The 12,454-nt window shown below is 61.8% G+C and overlaps 2 protein-coding genes across 4 annotated transcripts in view; both read right to left on the bottom strand.

Annotated features, from left to right (window-relative positions):
- The window catches only part of LOC106722191 (dedicator of cytokinesis protein 6-like), an 11,195-nt gene extending 2,267 nt beyond the window's left edge, over positions 1–8,928 (bottom strand). Inside the window, exons 1-14 of the mRNA XM_025203829.1 lie at positions 8,821–8,928; positions 8,134–8,239; positions 7,656–7,732; positions 7,145–7,358; positions 6,714–6,863; positions 6,104–6,249; positions 5,726–5,803; positions 5,272–5,367; positions 4,508–4,648; positions 3,795–3,908; positions 3,157–3,318; positions 2,128–2,267; positions 1,698–1,867; positions 682–836 (exon numbers count right to left, since the gene is read on the bottom strand). Of these exons, the coding sequence (XP_025059614.1) occupies positions 682–836; positions 1,698–1,867; positions 2,128–2,267; positions 3,157–3,318; positions 3,795–3,908; positions 4,508–4,648; positions 5,272–5,367; positions 5,726–5,803; positions 6,104–6,249; positions 6,714–6,863; positions 7,145–7,358; positions 7,656–7,732; positions 8,134–8,239; positions 8,821–8,928 (1,857 nt within the window). The remainder of the gene's footprint in view (positions 1–681; positions 837–1,697; positions 1,868–2,127; positions 2,268–3,156; positions 3,319–3,794; positions 3,909–4,507; positions 4,649–5,271; positions 5,368–5,725; positions 5,804–6,103; positions 6,250–6,713; positions 6,864–7,144; positions 7,359–7,655; positions 7,733–8,133; positions 8,240–8,820) is intronic.
- LOC112550261 (dedicator of cytokinesis protein 6-like) overlaps positions 8,124–12,454 on the bottom strand; it is a 10,861-nt gene continuing 6,530 nt past the window's right edge. Inside the window, exons 10-16 of one of the 3 annotated variants that reach the window (XM_025203874.1) lie at positions 12,085–12,241; positions 11,612–11,727; positions 11,133–11,226; positions 10,616–10,778; positions 10,010–10,127; positions 8,821–8,959; positions 8,124–8,239 (exon numbers count right to left, since the gene is read on the bottom strand). In XM_025203874.1, the coding sequence (XP_025059659.1) occupies positions 8,942–8,959; positions 10,010–10,127; positions 10,616–10,778; positions 11,133–11,226; positions 11,612–11,727; positions 12,085–12,241 (666 nt within the window). In that variant the 3' untranslated portion in view covers positions 8,124–8,239; positions 8,821–8,941. Of the gene's footprint in view, positions 8,240–8,820; positions 8,960–9,771; positions 9,843–10,009; positions 10,128–10,615; positions 10,779–11,132; positions 11,227–11,611; positions 11,728–12,084; positions 12,242–12,454 lie in introns of those variants that run through there. The other 2 variants (XM_025203876.1, XM_025203875.1) reach the window with 2 other exon arrangements.

Here is a 12,454-nt window from a genome sequence, read left to right as displayed (position 1 = left end):
GGGGGGGGTGGGCGGGGCCGTGTGGGGGGGGGGGGCGGGGGCAGCTCTGCTTTGTTCTGCCCCTGCCTGGCACCTGGATGGGGGCATGGGGGGCTCTGGGAGGGACAACTGGGGTTGGGGCACTTGGTGCCTGGGTTCTTCTCCCAGCTCTAGGAGGGGAGTGGGCATTGAGTGAGAGGGGGAGTTGGGAGCCTGGACAACTGGGTTGTATCTCCAGCCTTGAAAGGGAGTGAGTGTATAGTGAGAAAGGGTAGCTGGGATGCCTCGATTTTCTCAGTCCAGGGAGGGGGGGGACTGAGGGGTTGGAGTAGGAGGGGGCCTCCCAGGTCCAGGATGGGAGTGGGCATCTAATGGGATGAGAAGCCTGGACTCCTGGGTTCTGTCCCAGTTCTGGAAGGGGAAGGGGGCTGAGGCTGAAGGAGAAGTGGGCTGGGAACCCAGATGCCTGGGTTCTGGCCCTGGCCCTGGGGGTCTAAACAGCTCGGACGCCTGGGTTTCATCGCTACTCTGAGGTGAAAAGGGATGGTGGCCAGATGCCTGGGTTCTCTCCTAGCTCTGGAAGGGTGTGGAGTGCAGGAGATCAAAGCAGGAGCCCAGACAGCTGGGTTCTGTGCCCAGGCCTGAAGGGGACAGAGTCCCAGGAAAGAGGCCCTCCTTCCAACCCACCCCATGGCTACTCACAACTGCCGGCCCCGGGGAGGGGCAAGGGCAGGGCACAGGTGGCAAGGGCGACCCCGCAATGGCCATCGCCACTGAAGGGCTGATGGTGCTACCATCTCCATCACCGTCATCCCCCAGCATGGACGGGACCAGGCGCCCACGCGGTCTGTGAGTCTCTGCAGAGGCAGGAGAGGAGTGTCATTAAACCCAGACACCTGGGCTCTATCCCAGCTCTGGAGCCCAGAATACCTGGGTTCTTTTCCCTGCCCTGGTTTGGGAGGGGAGCTAGGATATAGCAGAGATGGCAGGAAACCAAGATGAGTGGGTTCTTCCCTGCCATGTGGGAGGACAATCATGTTTAGTCGTGAGAGTGGGAGCAGGGAGGCAAGAGCCCGGACACCTGGGTTCTAGCCCAGCACAGGTAGAGAAGTGGGGTCTGGGGGGTTAGAGCAGGGGAGGCTGGACGCCTGGACACCTATGTTCTCTCTCAGCTCCCAAGGGGGAGGGGCAGGGACAGGGTGGGGCAGGGTTAAAGCAGAGGGGGCTGGAAGCCCAGATGCCTGGGTCCTCATAGTTTCATAGTTGGAAGGGTTGGAAGGGACCTGAGCAGATCATCAAGTCCGACCCCCTGCCATGGCAGGAAAGGATGCTGGGGTCGTACAACCCCGGCAAGGTGTCTATCTAGCCTCCTTTTAAAGACCCCCAGGATAGGAGCAAGCACTTCCCTTGGAAGTTGGTTCCAGATCCTAGCCGCCCTGACTGTGAAGTAGCGCCTCCTGATATCTAGCCTGAATCTACTCTCCATCAACTTATGGCTGTTATTCCTTGTTACTCGCAGTAGTGCTCAGGGGAACAGGGACTCTCCCACTGCCTGCTGGTCTCCCTTGGCCAGTTTAAGGGAGCTGGCTCTGGAGACCAGGACACCTGGGTTCTTCCCTGTGGTCAGATCAAGTGGTGAGAACAGGGAGCAGCAGCAGAAGCCTGGATGCATTGGTTCCCCAGAGGCTATGGGCAGGGCAGGGCAGGGCTGGGCTCACCACTGAAATCATGCAGCTGAGGCAGCACATCCATGACGATGGTGATGAGTGGCAGGTAGAGACGGGCCACAAGGGCACAGGCAGCAGGCGTAGCCAAGCGAGGGTCAGCTTCATGGCTGCATAGCAGGTTGTGCAGGGCCCCTATAGCCTTCTTCTGCAGGGCCGAAGCACTGGCGGAACACAGGGTCGGGGTCAGAGCTGCTCCCAGAGCTTGGGTAAAGAACCCAGGTGTCCAGGCTCCCAGCTCCCCATGAACCCCCCAGGCCCAATGCCTTTCCAGAGAACCCAGGTGTCTCCAAGCCACCTGCTCCAAGCCACCAGCCTTCACTCCCCTCCCAGAGCTGGGGAGAGAATCCAGGTATTCAGGCTCTGTACCACACTCCTCCCCCACACTAAGAACCCAGGCATCCCCAGTCTCTCCCCCACTTACTCGTCCCCATCGGCTTCCAGGATCAGAGCCAGCTCGGACAGCAGCAGCCCCACCAGGAAGTGCTGCCGTCGGAAGGGCCCTGACAACTCCAGCATGTGGGCCCAGCGCTGCTCTGGTGCCTGACTGGAAAAGGCCGAGCCCTGGGCAAGAGTGGGACCATGAACAGGCATGGCGTGATGTGGACACGGAAGGGGGCCAGGCATAGCATGGGGGTGAATGTAGGTGGAGCTACATGGAGCACATGGCAGAGGGGGTATAGATGCCAGAGGGGGTGTAGCTTGGTGGCATGGACATGGCTTGTGGGGTAGGCAGAGCCTGGCACATGGCCTGAAGCACAGGCTGTGAAGGGGTGAAGTCTAGAGTATGGTCAGGTGAGCCGGGCTTCATGACACATGGGCAGGCTTTGTGAGTGGGGTGGGTGGAGCCTGGAGCACATGGCTAGGGCAGGAGTGGCTCCATGGCAAGTGGGAGGGGCTGTAGCAGGTGTGGTTTATGGATGGTGTGGAGCCTGGAGGACACAGGGGTATGGCTCCATGGCATTTGGGTGGGGCTGGATGGGCATGCCTTATACAGGTGAGGATTGGCAGAGCCTACCAGGTAGCCCAGAGCACGCAGGCAAGAAGTGGGTGGAGCCCAGAGCACATGGCGAAGGTGCGCAGGGGTGATATGGGTGAGGGCAGGCAGGGCCTGGCACCTAATTCAGAGGACAGGGGCTACAAGGGGGAAGAACCTGGTGCATGTGGCCAGGTTGGGCATGGTTCAGTGGCACGTGCAAGGGGCTGTGGTGGGTATGGCTTTTTGGACAGGGTGGGCAAGGCTCTGTAGCACATGGGAGGGGCTGCAGTGGGCATGGCTTGTGGGTGGGGCCTGGCAGGTGGTATGAAGCATGTGGGCCACAAGGGAACAGAGCTTGTGGTAGGCAGGTGTAGCATGTGGGGGGGAGGCTGTGGTGGGGGATGTCTTGAGGGCAGGTGTGGTGAACTGGGCTGGGCTCTGTGGTGGGTAGGAGGAGCCATGGGCAGGGCCTACCTGGGAGGAGACCGAGGGTGAGGGCGAGGCAGGGGGCGAGAGGCTGCCCAGGGGCAGGTTGAGGGGGACGTAGTGCTCGTGGCTGGAGACGATGCGCAGCAGATCCAGCCGCAGCCCCAGCAGCACCGATGGATTCGGGGCAGTTGCCAGCCGTGCCCCCACCTGCCAGGAGATGCAGGGGAGGGGGGAGGTTCGGGTCACTGCCTCGCCCCCCTACCTCCCACAGCTGGGCAGAACTCTAAGCCAGGCTGGACTCCCCCAGCCCTTTAGGCCTCAGCTTGGCCTTTCCAGCCCCAACAGATGCTCACCAGACATCCCTGCTCCACTATAGGGTCCCATAGACTCCCCCCCTCCCCTGCCCCCATCAGGCCCCCACCTGGGTCCCTTATAGGCTCCCCAGCCCCACAGACTTCCCTTTCCTCCATCAGGCCCCCCTGCTCTCCCATCAGGACTCCCCCCTGTGCTACAAACCCCTCCCCTCTCCACAGGGTTTTGTGCAGCCGCATGGCTGGATCTCTCCCAGCCTTATCCCCAGCCCCAGCGCCCCTCCACAGCCCCATGACTCCTGTTGCTCCCCCTCCCCCAGCTCTGCAGACCTTCTACTCCCTTTCTGGTCCCCTGCTGCCCCCCCACGGGACCTGTTTATAGTAGGCACGGACAAGGCCCAGCACAAAGCCACGGTCCATGAGTGACAGCAGGTCAGCCAGGAAGCAGCCCAGGCTGGTGTTGAGGCGCTCCGCCAGCTCCATGTCCTGGGAGGGCAGGCAGAAAAGGGGACGGTGAGCTGTTGTGGGGGGCTGTGACCCAAGCACAGGGCAGGAAGAGTTAATGGAGGGGAAGAAACGCATGGGCACAGATAGATGGATGGAAGGGGAAGGACCCAATAAGGAAGGAATGGGTTAATTGGGGGGGGGGGGGGAGATAGGTACGTAGGTACAGACATGGGCATACCAGTGGGCCTGGGAAGAGCACAGATAGATGAAAGGGGCTCCTGAAGCTGCTCTAAGCATTGGGCAGGAAGGGTAATGGGGGGTGGGGAGGAAGACTGCAAGAGGAAGGGGCAGGCAGACATGTGGGCCAGGACAGACAGAGGGAGGTAGCAGGATGGGGGGGGGAGGGGAGCAGAGGCACTTCTGGAACCTTGAGAGTGCGGGGAGGGTAGGAAGGAGTTAATGGAGGCAGGGATGGGCAGACAGACAGACAGACAGACAGACATGTAGGCCTAGACCAGACCCATAGACAGGGACAGAGAGTCCGGGAGGAGACACTAAGGTGGGGGGCAAAGGATAAGCAGGAGGCAAAGGACAGACACACCAGACATACAGATGGGTGGGGCGGGGAAGAGACGGACCTGGTGGCAGCGGGCAGCAACCTCGGTGCTGAGGGCACAAACCAGGGCAGCCACATCATCAGCAAAGCGCTGGGGCAGGCGCAAGCGCCGCGGAGCCTCCAGCCGCCCGGCTCGGTGCAAGTGCAGTGCCAGGCTCTTGGTCTTGGGGGGAAGAGAAGCTGGGTCTGTGATGGAACAGGACCTTCCATTCTGCAGAATCAGGCCCCTGCCCCCCACAGAATTGGAGCCCTCCTTCCCTGCAGGATCAGGCTCATACCCACCCCATCACAGAATCAGGCCCCCTCCCCAACAGGACTGGGGACCCCGCTTGCCCACAGGATCTGAGCCCTCTTCAGGATCAGGGCTCTCTGCTGTATCAGAGCCTTCTACCCGCTCCCCTTGCACAGGATCAGGCCCCCACCCCTTCCATCTGCAGGAGCTGGCCCTCTCCCTGCAAGATCTGTGCCTCCCCCAACCCATGGAACTGGGGTCCCCTGCAGGATCAGAACCCTCCTCCCCTAGTTGGGGGATGAGAGATGAGGTCCCCCCCACCCTGACAGGAGATCACATTTTTCCCCTACCACATTGCCCCAGTAATGGGCTGGTACAGCAAGGAAGGAATTAATGGGCTGGGAAGGACCTGGGGCAGGGGGCACTACAAGGAGCCAGGGGACCCTAGGGGGGGCTGGGGCAGGTGGCTGGAGCAAGGGGAGCCTGGAGGGGCACTAGGGGCATGGGTGGGGGGGGGGGGGGGGAAAAAGGGCTGCCAGGGGGTCTCCACATACCATGAGCTGGAAAAAGAACCAGGCCTGGCATAGGGCAGCCTCTCGCACAACGCTCGCACTCACCACCCACTGCAGCGCCAGCTCCTCATGCACCAGCTGGATAGGCACAGGGGGCACCATGAGGGCATGGGGGTCACCAGGGGGCAAAGGGGTCACTGAGGAGTGGGGGGGCAGCCTCGGTTGCAGGAGCCACGGGGTTAATAGGGAGAGACCCCTCCCCATGCCTAAACTCCTTGGGTCCCAAGGACAGGGGGGTAGAGGTGACCCTCCATTAACACCACCCCCCCAATTAACCCCTTGCGAGAAGCAGAAGACAGACAGACAGAGAACACGGTCCCTGCCTCCTCCCTCCCTGGGATCTGCTGCTAGAAGGAACCAGCCCGGAGACAGGGAGAGAACCAGGAGGAAGGGGCAGGATCAAGCCTGAGGTGGGTAGGATCAGGGCTGGGGGCACCTGCTTGGGGTCGGGGCCAGCAGGGGGTGGGGGGCGACGGAGCACAGCCTTGGTGCCCCCAGGGGCGTAGGCATCCCACTGCCCCAGGCTCCAGAGCAGAGCCCCTCACCACCCAAGCCCCCACCCCCAAGACTCCCTCCAGAGCCCCCACCAGACGCCAACCTAGAGCCCTCAGAGCCCTGAGCTTTGGGAAGACAGGACCCCAGCCTCCCCCATGACCCTTGCCCAGAGCCCCCCAGTGCTCAAAGCTGGGGGGCAGGACTCAATCCCCCCCAAAGCCCCAAGCTGGGTGAGGGAAGACCCTCTTCCCCACCACTCATCATGAGCCAGGTCAAAGCCCAGGCCGCCCCCCCCTCCCCCCTCCTCCCCCAACCATACCTTGGTGCCCAGGATGTGCTGTACCTCCTGGTCGGGGCAGCAGGGGTTGCTGGCCAGGTCGGGGTTGCTACAGCTGATGCTCTTGGCACGGGATAGGGGAAGGCCAGTGGGGGGATGGAGGGGGTCCTGGTCTGGGGCGTTGGCCTCTGCAGCGAGGGAAGGATCAGACCCTGGGGGTGTCCAGGAAGGCTGGGGGAGGAGAGAGCCCAGAAGCCCCGAGAAACCCTGCCCACCCCTACACCCTACATTAACTACCCAGAGGGCTCCAGCTTCCCTCCCAGAGATGGGGGAGGCATCCAGGCTCCCAGCCTCACCCTGCTCTAACCCATTATACCCCACTCCCCTCTCAGAACTCGGAGAGAACCCAAGTATCCAGGCTCCCAGCACCCCTGCTCTAAGCCTCCAGCCTCCACCAGTTAGAGAGAACCCAGGTGTCCAGGGTCCCAAATGCTCCCTGCTCTAACCCATTAGACCTCCCTCCCCAAATTAGGAGAGAATCCAGGTGTCTGGGCATCCAGCTCCCCCTGGCTCTAGCCCGCCAAACCCCAGTCCCCCCCAACACTGGAACAGAATCCAGGCATCCGGGCTTCCAGCACCCCCTGGAGCTCACCGCGTTCTGTCCCGGGCAGGCGGAAGGCAAAGTGCACGTAGGCAGCCAGCACGGGGCAGTGGCCGTGGGTGTCCCGGCTGCCCTCCAAGCTGCGATCAATCTGGTTGGCCAAGACGGCCAGGGTCTCGAAGGCTGCCCGGCCCACATTCACTGCAGGCAATGCAGGGTTAAGAGCACCAGGGTTCTCCCTCCTGTGCCTCAGTCTTCCCACCTGGGAAATGGGGGCAGTGCCCTGTTCTGGGGGTAGAGTTGGGTGGGGGGGCTCTGATAGCAAGGTCAGGGGAGGGGCTGGCACTGCTTGGCTACCCAGCAGAAGAAAACCCAGGCATCCAGGCTCCCAGCCCCTCTCACCACAGAGCTGGGACAGAACCCAAGCATCCAGGCTCCCAGCACTCCTCTGCTCCACCCCCCCCGGGGATTTGGGTGCTCACCGGTCTGGCCGTTGATAAGAGGAGGACGGGCGAGGAGGCGCAGGAGCCGATCAAGCAGCTGGTGGCTGAAGGCAACGAGGGGCTGGGGCTGGGCCCCCCGCAACCCGCCCAGACTGGCCCGCAGCTCTGCCTCCAGCACTGCCGCCCCCCGCCCCCCACATGGCCCCACCTCCAACGCCCTCCCCAGTGCCAGGAACCGCTCCAGTGCTGGGTCCTGCCAGGAGGAAGGAGGGGGGGGGGGTGTCAGTCAGGGCTGGGGAGCCCCTCATGGGTGTCCCTTGGGGGCACAGAACAGGCTGGGAATCCAGGTGTCCTGGCCCCCAAGGCAGGGAAAGGCCCAGGACTGGAGAGAGATGGGTGCAGCCAGACACATGCATACAGACACACCCACAGATGTGTACACAGGCATACAAATGCCCACACATGCACATGCATGCAGATGACTGCACCTGTGCTTGCTCACACAGATGGACATACACACACATGCACCCCCCCACCCCCGCCCTCTTACCTGTGTGTGCACAGAGGAGACGGCCCGCAGCTCCACATGGAACACGCCCTTGTGGTTGTCCACCCACCAACATCCCCCTTACTGCCCAGGAACTCCCCGACACCCCCGCCACCCCCTACAAAATGCCCCAGGCCCCTCCCTCAACCTCCCCAGACCCTCTAGGGCACCCCCAAGATCCCTGCCCTGCCCCACCAGAACCACTCCAGATTCCCTCTTGCCCTCTCTGCCCTCCCCAGGACCCCTGTGCCCCCTGCCAAGATTCCCCCCTGCCCCCCACAGACCCTTCCCTATAAAGATTCCCCTGCCCCTCCACACACACTCCCCTGTGGGAACCACCCCCCAGCTCCTGCCCAACATCTCGGATTCCCCCCCTCCGGCCCCTGACTCAGTTTCCCCAGCTGGGTGGGGGACAGACAGACAACTCCCCCCCAGCTCAGGAAGCCCCTGGCACCCCACCCTCCCTTCCTGGTGTCCGCACTCACGTCAGGGGTGAGGACAGAGTAGCTGGGGGGAGGCTTGTCCACAGAGACAGGCAGGCACAGGGGTCCCGTGCGCAGCTGCCCATGCTGCATCAGAGGCACCCACTGCAGGAGACAGGACACAAAATGGGGAGTGGGGGGGGCAGTGCCAGAACCCTTCCACAGCCCCTGGGGTGAGAGGGGAAGGGAAGGGCAGGGCAGGGGGCACAGCAGGGGGAGTGTCTCCAGGGGGCAGAAACCCCAGGTAGGACTCTAGATTTAGGGGCACCCCATAGGGGATGCTGGGGGCTGGGAGGGCAAGGGGTGCAGCCAGCAGTGCAGCCCAAATAAGGGCAGGACTGGCAGGGGGCAGGGCCTAGACTGGGGGGTGGAGCTGATAGAGGGCAGGGCCTGTTGGTATTGGGTGGGGCCTGGGGTAGAGTCTGGGGCCAGGGGCAGAGCTTAAAGTAGAGCCAATGGGGACATCAGGTGGGGTGTGGGAGCAGGACTAACAGGGGGTGGGGCCTGGACTAGGGGGGCAGGGCCTACTGTGTAATTGATGGGCGCACTGGGCAGGGTGTGGGGCATGGCCTGGAGCCAGGGTAGAGCCTGTCATGCAGTCAACAGGCACATCAGGACTAAGGGGGCCTCTTCCATGTAGCCAGTGGGTGCCCTGGGTGGGGTGTGGGGGTAGGGTCTGGGCCTACCGTGTAGCCAACGGGGGCGTCAGGCAGGGTGTGTGGGCGGGGCTGGCAGGCCACATGGTGGAAGGAGAAGAGAAGATGGTGGCTGTCGCCCAGTGCCGGCGGCAGCATCACCTTCACCTCCTCATAGAACTGCGGGCACCTGTGGAGTGGACAGGGGTACTGGGAACAGCCTTGACGCCCCAACCTGGGCTGTGCCCCCTTGCCAGCCCTCCCCCTATTATCATATTCACTACAATAGCCCCACCCTCCAATCCTGCCTCGGCACCTCCCCCATCCCAATTTACCACATTCACTGAAATAGCTCCAACTTCAAATCCCAGCCTGGCACATCCCCTCCCTGCACAAATTACCATATTTACCCAGGTTCTCACCCAGCAATCCACCCTGCTTCCAGGGCACACTACCATATTCACCAGAATATCCCCACTGCCAATCCCAGTTTGGCGCGTGCGCGCGCGCACACACACACACACACACACACACACACACACACACACGCGCGCGCGCTCTATACTGTATTTACCAGAATACTTCTACTGCCAAACCTGGTTTCATGCCCTCCCTCCCCACTAAATTACCTTGACCAAATTATCTCAACTATCAATCCCAGTTTGGCACCCACCCCCAACACAAATGACTATGTGACTGTATTCACCTGGGTTTCCATCCAGCAATAACCGCTGCACCTCCAGCCAGAACCCCCCCCCACACACACAAATACCACATTCTCCAGAAACCCCCCACCCCATATCCTAGCTTGCCCCCCCACCCCCCATTAATGACCATAGTCACCAAAATATCCTCCAAGGTTCCCACCCAGCAGGTCCCTGCCCTCCTCCTCCAGCCATAACTTCCCACAAAAGCAGATTGCGATATTCACCCACTCCAATCAGGGCTCTGCCCACCCTTATGCCTGCCCTCCGTATCCCCTTCCCTGGCCTGGACACCCACTTGTTGTGATAGACCACAGCTGTGTAGGCCTCCTGTGTAAACTCACTGGAGCTTGACTTCCCAAAAATCACCTGGGGTAGCAGAGAAGAGGGACAGACAGAGAGACAGGCACAGGTTGGCACTGGATGGACGCAGAGGCCAGGAAGCATGGGTTACTAATTCTGTTCTATGGCTGGGGGGAGATTATCCCGGCTGCTGGGTCCGCCCCTGTTCCAGGGGACAGACAGGGGGCACTCACTGGCAGGGCCTGGCTGGGGTCCTCACCAGCCATGAGCTGCACCTTGATGGCAATGTTGCGCATGGAGCCCTGGCGCGAGCTGAAGTTCAGGCTCTGGGGGTAGATGAAGAGCAAGTTCCTGCAGGACAAGACAGTGATGGGTTAATGGGGAGAAGTGGGCCTGGACTCCTGGGTTCCACCCCTGGCACAGGAGGTGGGAATCAGTGAGTGCTAGAAAAGTGTATCAAGGGAGCAGGGGGCCTGGACTCTGGGGTCCCAGACCCAGCTGTGGAACCAGACTCCTGTGTTCTACCCCCAGCATGGGAGGGGGGAAAAATCAGCGTGTATAAGGAAGGTGCATCTATGTGTTAGGGAGGATGGCGGGGCTTGACATCTGGCTTCCATGACCAGCTCTGGGCGAGGTACAGCATCCAGAAGGCTGGTGTCCACACCCCCTTCCCTTATAAAAGGCTCTGCAGTGTGTGTGCGTGGGGGGGGGGAGGCTTCCTATTTCTATCCCTCAGTTCCCCCCCACAAAAAAAAAATCCAGGAGCAGCTGCAGCTTCCACCAGCCTGCAGCAGACAGCACCATTCCCCACTACTCCCCTACACCCCCACCCCTAATACCTGTACATGGTGTAGGGGGCAAAGACCTCACGGGCAGGGAACTCCAGGATCTCCTTGGTGGGCCGCACGCGGGGGTCAGGGTAGGGCCGCACATGCAGCAGTTCCGGTGACAGGCAGTAGTGGGGGCTCTCGGGTGCCGGAGAGATGTCAATCTTCAGCAGAGCTGGGGGAGCAGAACCGGGGTAAGGGGGTGAGTATCAGGGTGGCCCCAAGGGCTGATGGGAAGCCAGAGGCACAAGGATTTGGAGGCTGGGGGTCAGGGAGAGGACCAAAGTCATGCATACTCCTGGAAGTATGTCCCATGCACCTCCCACCCCCAGCCTTATACAAGACCCTTATATAAGGTGGTTAGGGCAGCCTGAGGAGTGCTCTGGGTTTAGCAGCCCCAGGGCAGGGCCTTATGCCTACTTTACAGCCCTTTGGTCAAGACCATGATGATCCCTCATGCCCCCTGCAGGGCCCCTTCTCCCCTCCCCTCCCTCCCATTGCCCCCATGGGTCCCTGCCCCTCCCAGCACCTGTGATGGGACGGAGCCGCCGCAGCAGAGATGATGGGCGCCGCATGTCAGCCAAAAACTTGTACAGGTCCTCATCGCTTAGGCGGTCACCCTCCTGTAGAGACAGGTGTGGGGAAGGCCTCACAGCAAGGCCCTGCCCACCACAAGCCCTGCCCCTTTCAAAGCCCTGCCCCTCCCCCTGAAGCATGTGCTTCCTGAAGAGCCCTGCCTCCCAGGCAGCCCCAGGCGCTCAACCCCCACCAGGAAGAGAAGCCCTTTCTGCAACAGCATCACCTGCCACAAGCCCCACCTCCACAGGGACTTAGCCCCACCCCACCCACAGCTATACCTCTACATAGTGCAGCCAGGCAAATCTTCTGCCTGCCAATCAAGCTGAAGCCCCACCCCATGCAAATCTGGCTACAGCCAAGCAGGGACCTTGACCCCAGGCTATGCTGTGCCACTCCCACAAAATCCTGGCCCTGCCACCCACCCCTGACCTGCTTGAAGAAGTTGGTGATGGTGAGTGTAGCCGGGCGGAAGTTGCCAAAACCACAGGCCTCATCCCCCACGCTCAGGCGATCCAGTGTCCGCCGCTTCCAGGTGCCTTTACGACCTGCCCGGGGAACCAAGCCCAAGACTTCAGCCCCAGGGCAGGGGCCGGGCCGGGCCAGGCCCCCCTCCCCTCCCCCTTGGCCTCCCATCTGTGTCCTGTACATGCTCAACCCTGCCCACCATACTTAGTACCCCCATCCAAGGACTCCCCTAAAGTCTGGCCCTCAAGAGTCTCCCACCCAGGCCCAATGCAGCCTGACCCTGCTTAGCTTTGCAAGCACAACATTCACTCACCCCAGTCAGCACCCCCATCCAAGGCCCCCCTGGCACTTGGTCTCCCATCCACAACCTGCATGGGCATGGCCCTGCTTATCATGGGAGCTCCAACACTCCCCACCCTAGCCACCTGCCCACACACCAGTATCAGGGTCCGGGGGGTCACGCTCGGGAGCACTGGCGCTGCTGAGGACATTGCGCAGGTGTACAGCTGTCCATGCAAAGGGCATGCGGTACCGGCCCAGGCGGCTGCAGAACTGCTCTGCCGCCGTCCGCAGCCGCTCCAGCTTCTCCTTGTTCTGAACGGGGGGGACAGAGGGTGGTCAGTAGGGCCCAGGACCCCCCAGTTCCCAGTAAGGGCCCCTCACAATATGGAGGGGTAGGGAGATCACTATGGCTCCAGCCTCACTGCAGGGGGTGGGGTGGGGAGCCCAGACACCTGGGTTCTATCTCTGCCCTTGAGGAGGGCTGGGAGGTTGGAGCAGGGAGCTCAGACACCTGGGTTCTTTCCC

The sequence above is a fragment of the Alligator sinensis genome, unplaced genomic scaffold (genome assembly GCF_000455745.1).
Source record: "Alligator sinensis unplaced genomic scaffold, ASM45574v1 scaffold707_1, whole genome shotgun sequence".
In the NCBI taxonomy this organism is placed as follows: Eukaryota; Metazoa; Chordata; order Crocodylia; family Alligatoridae; genus Alligator; species Alligator sinensis.
This window is presented reverse-complemented; position numbering and strand designations above follow the sequence as displayed.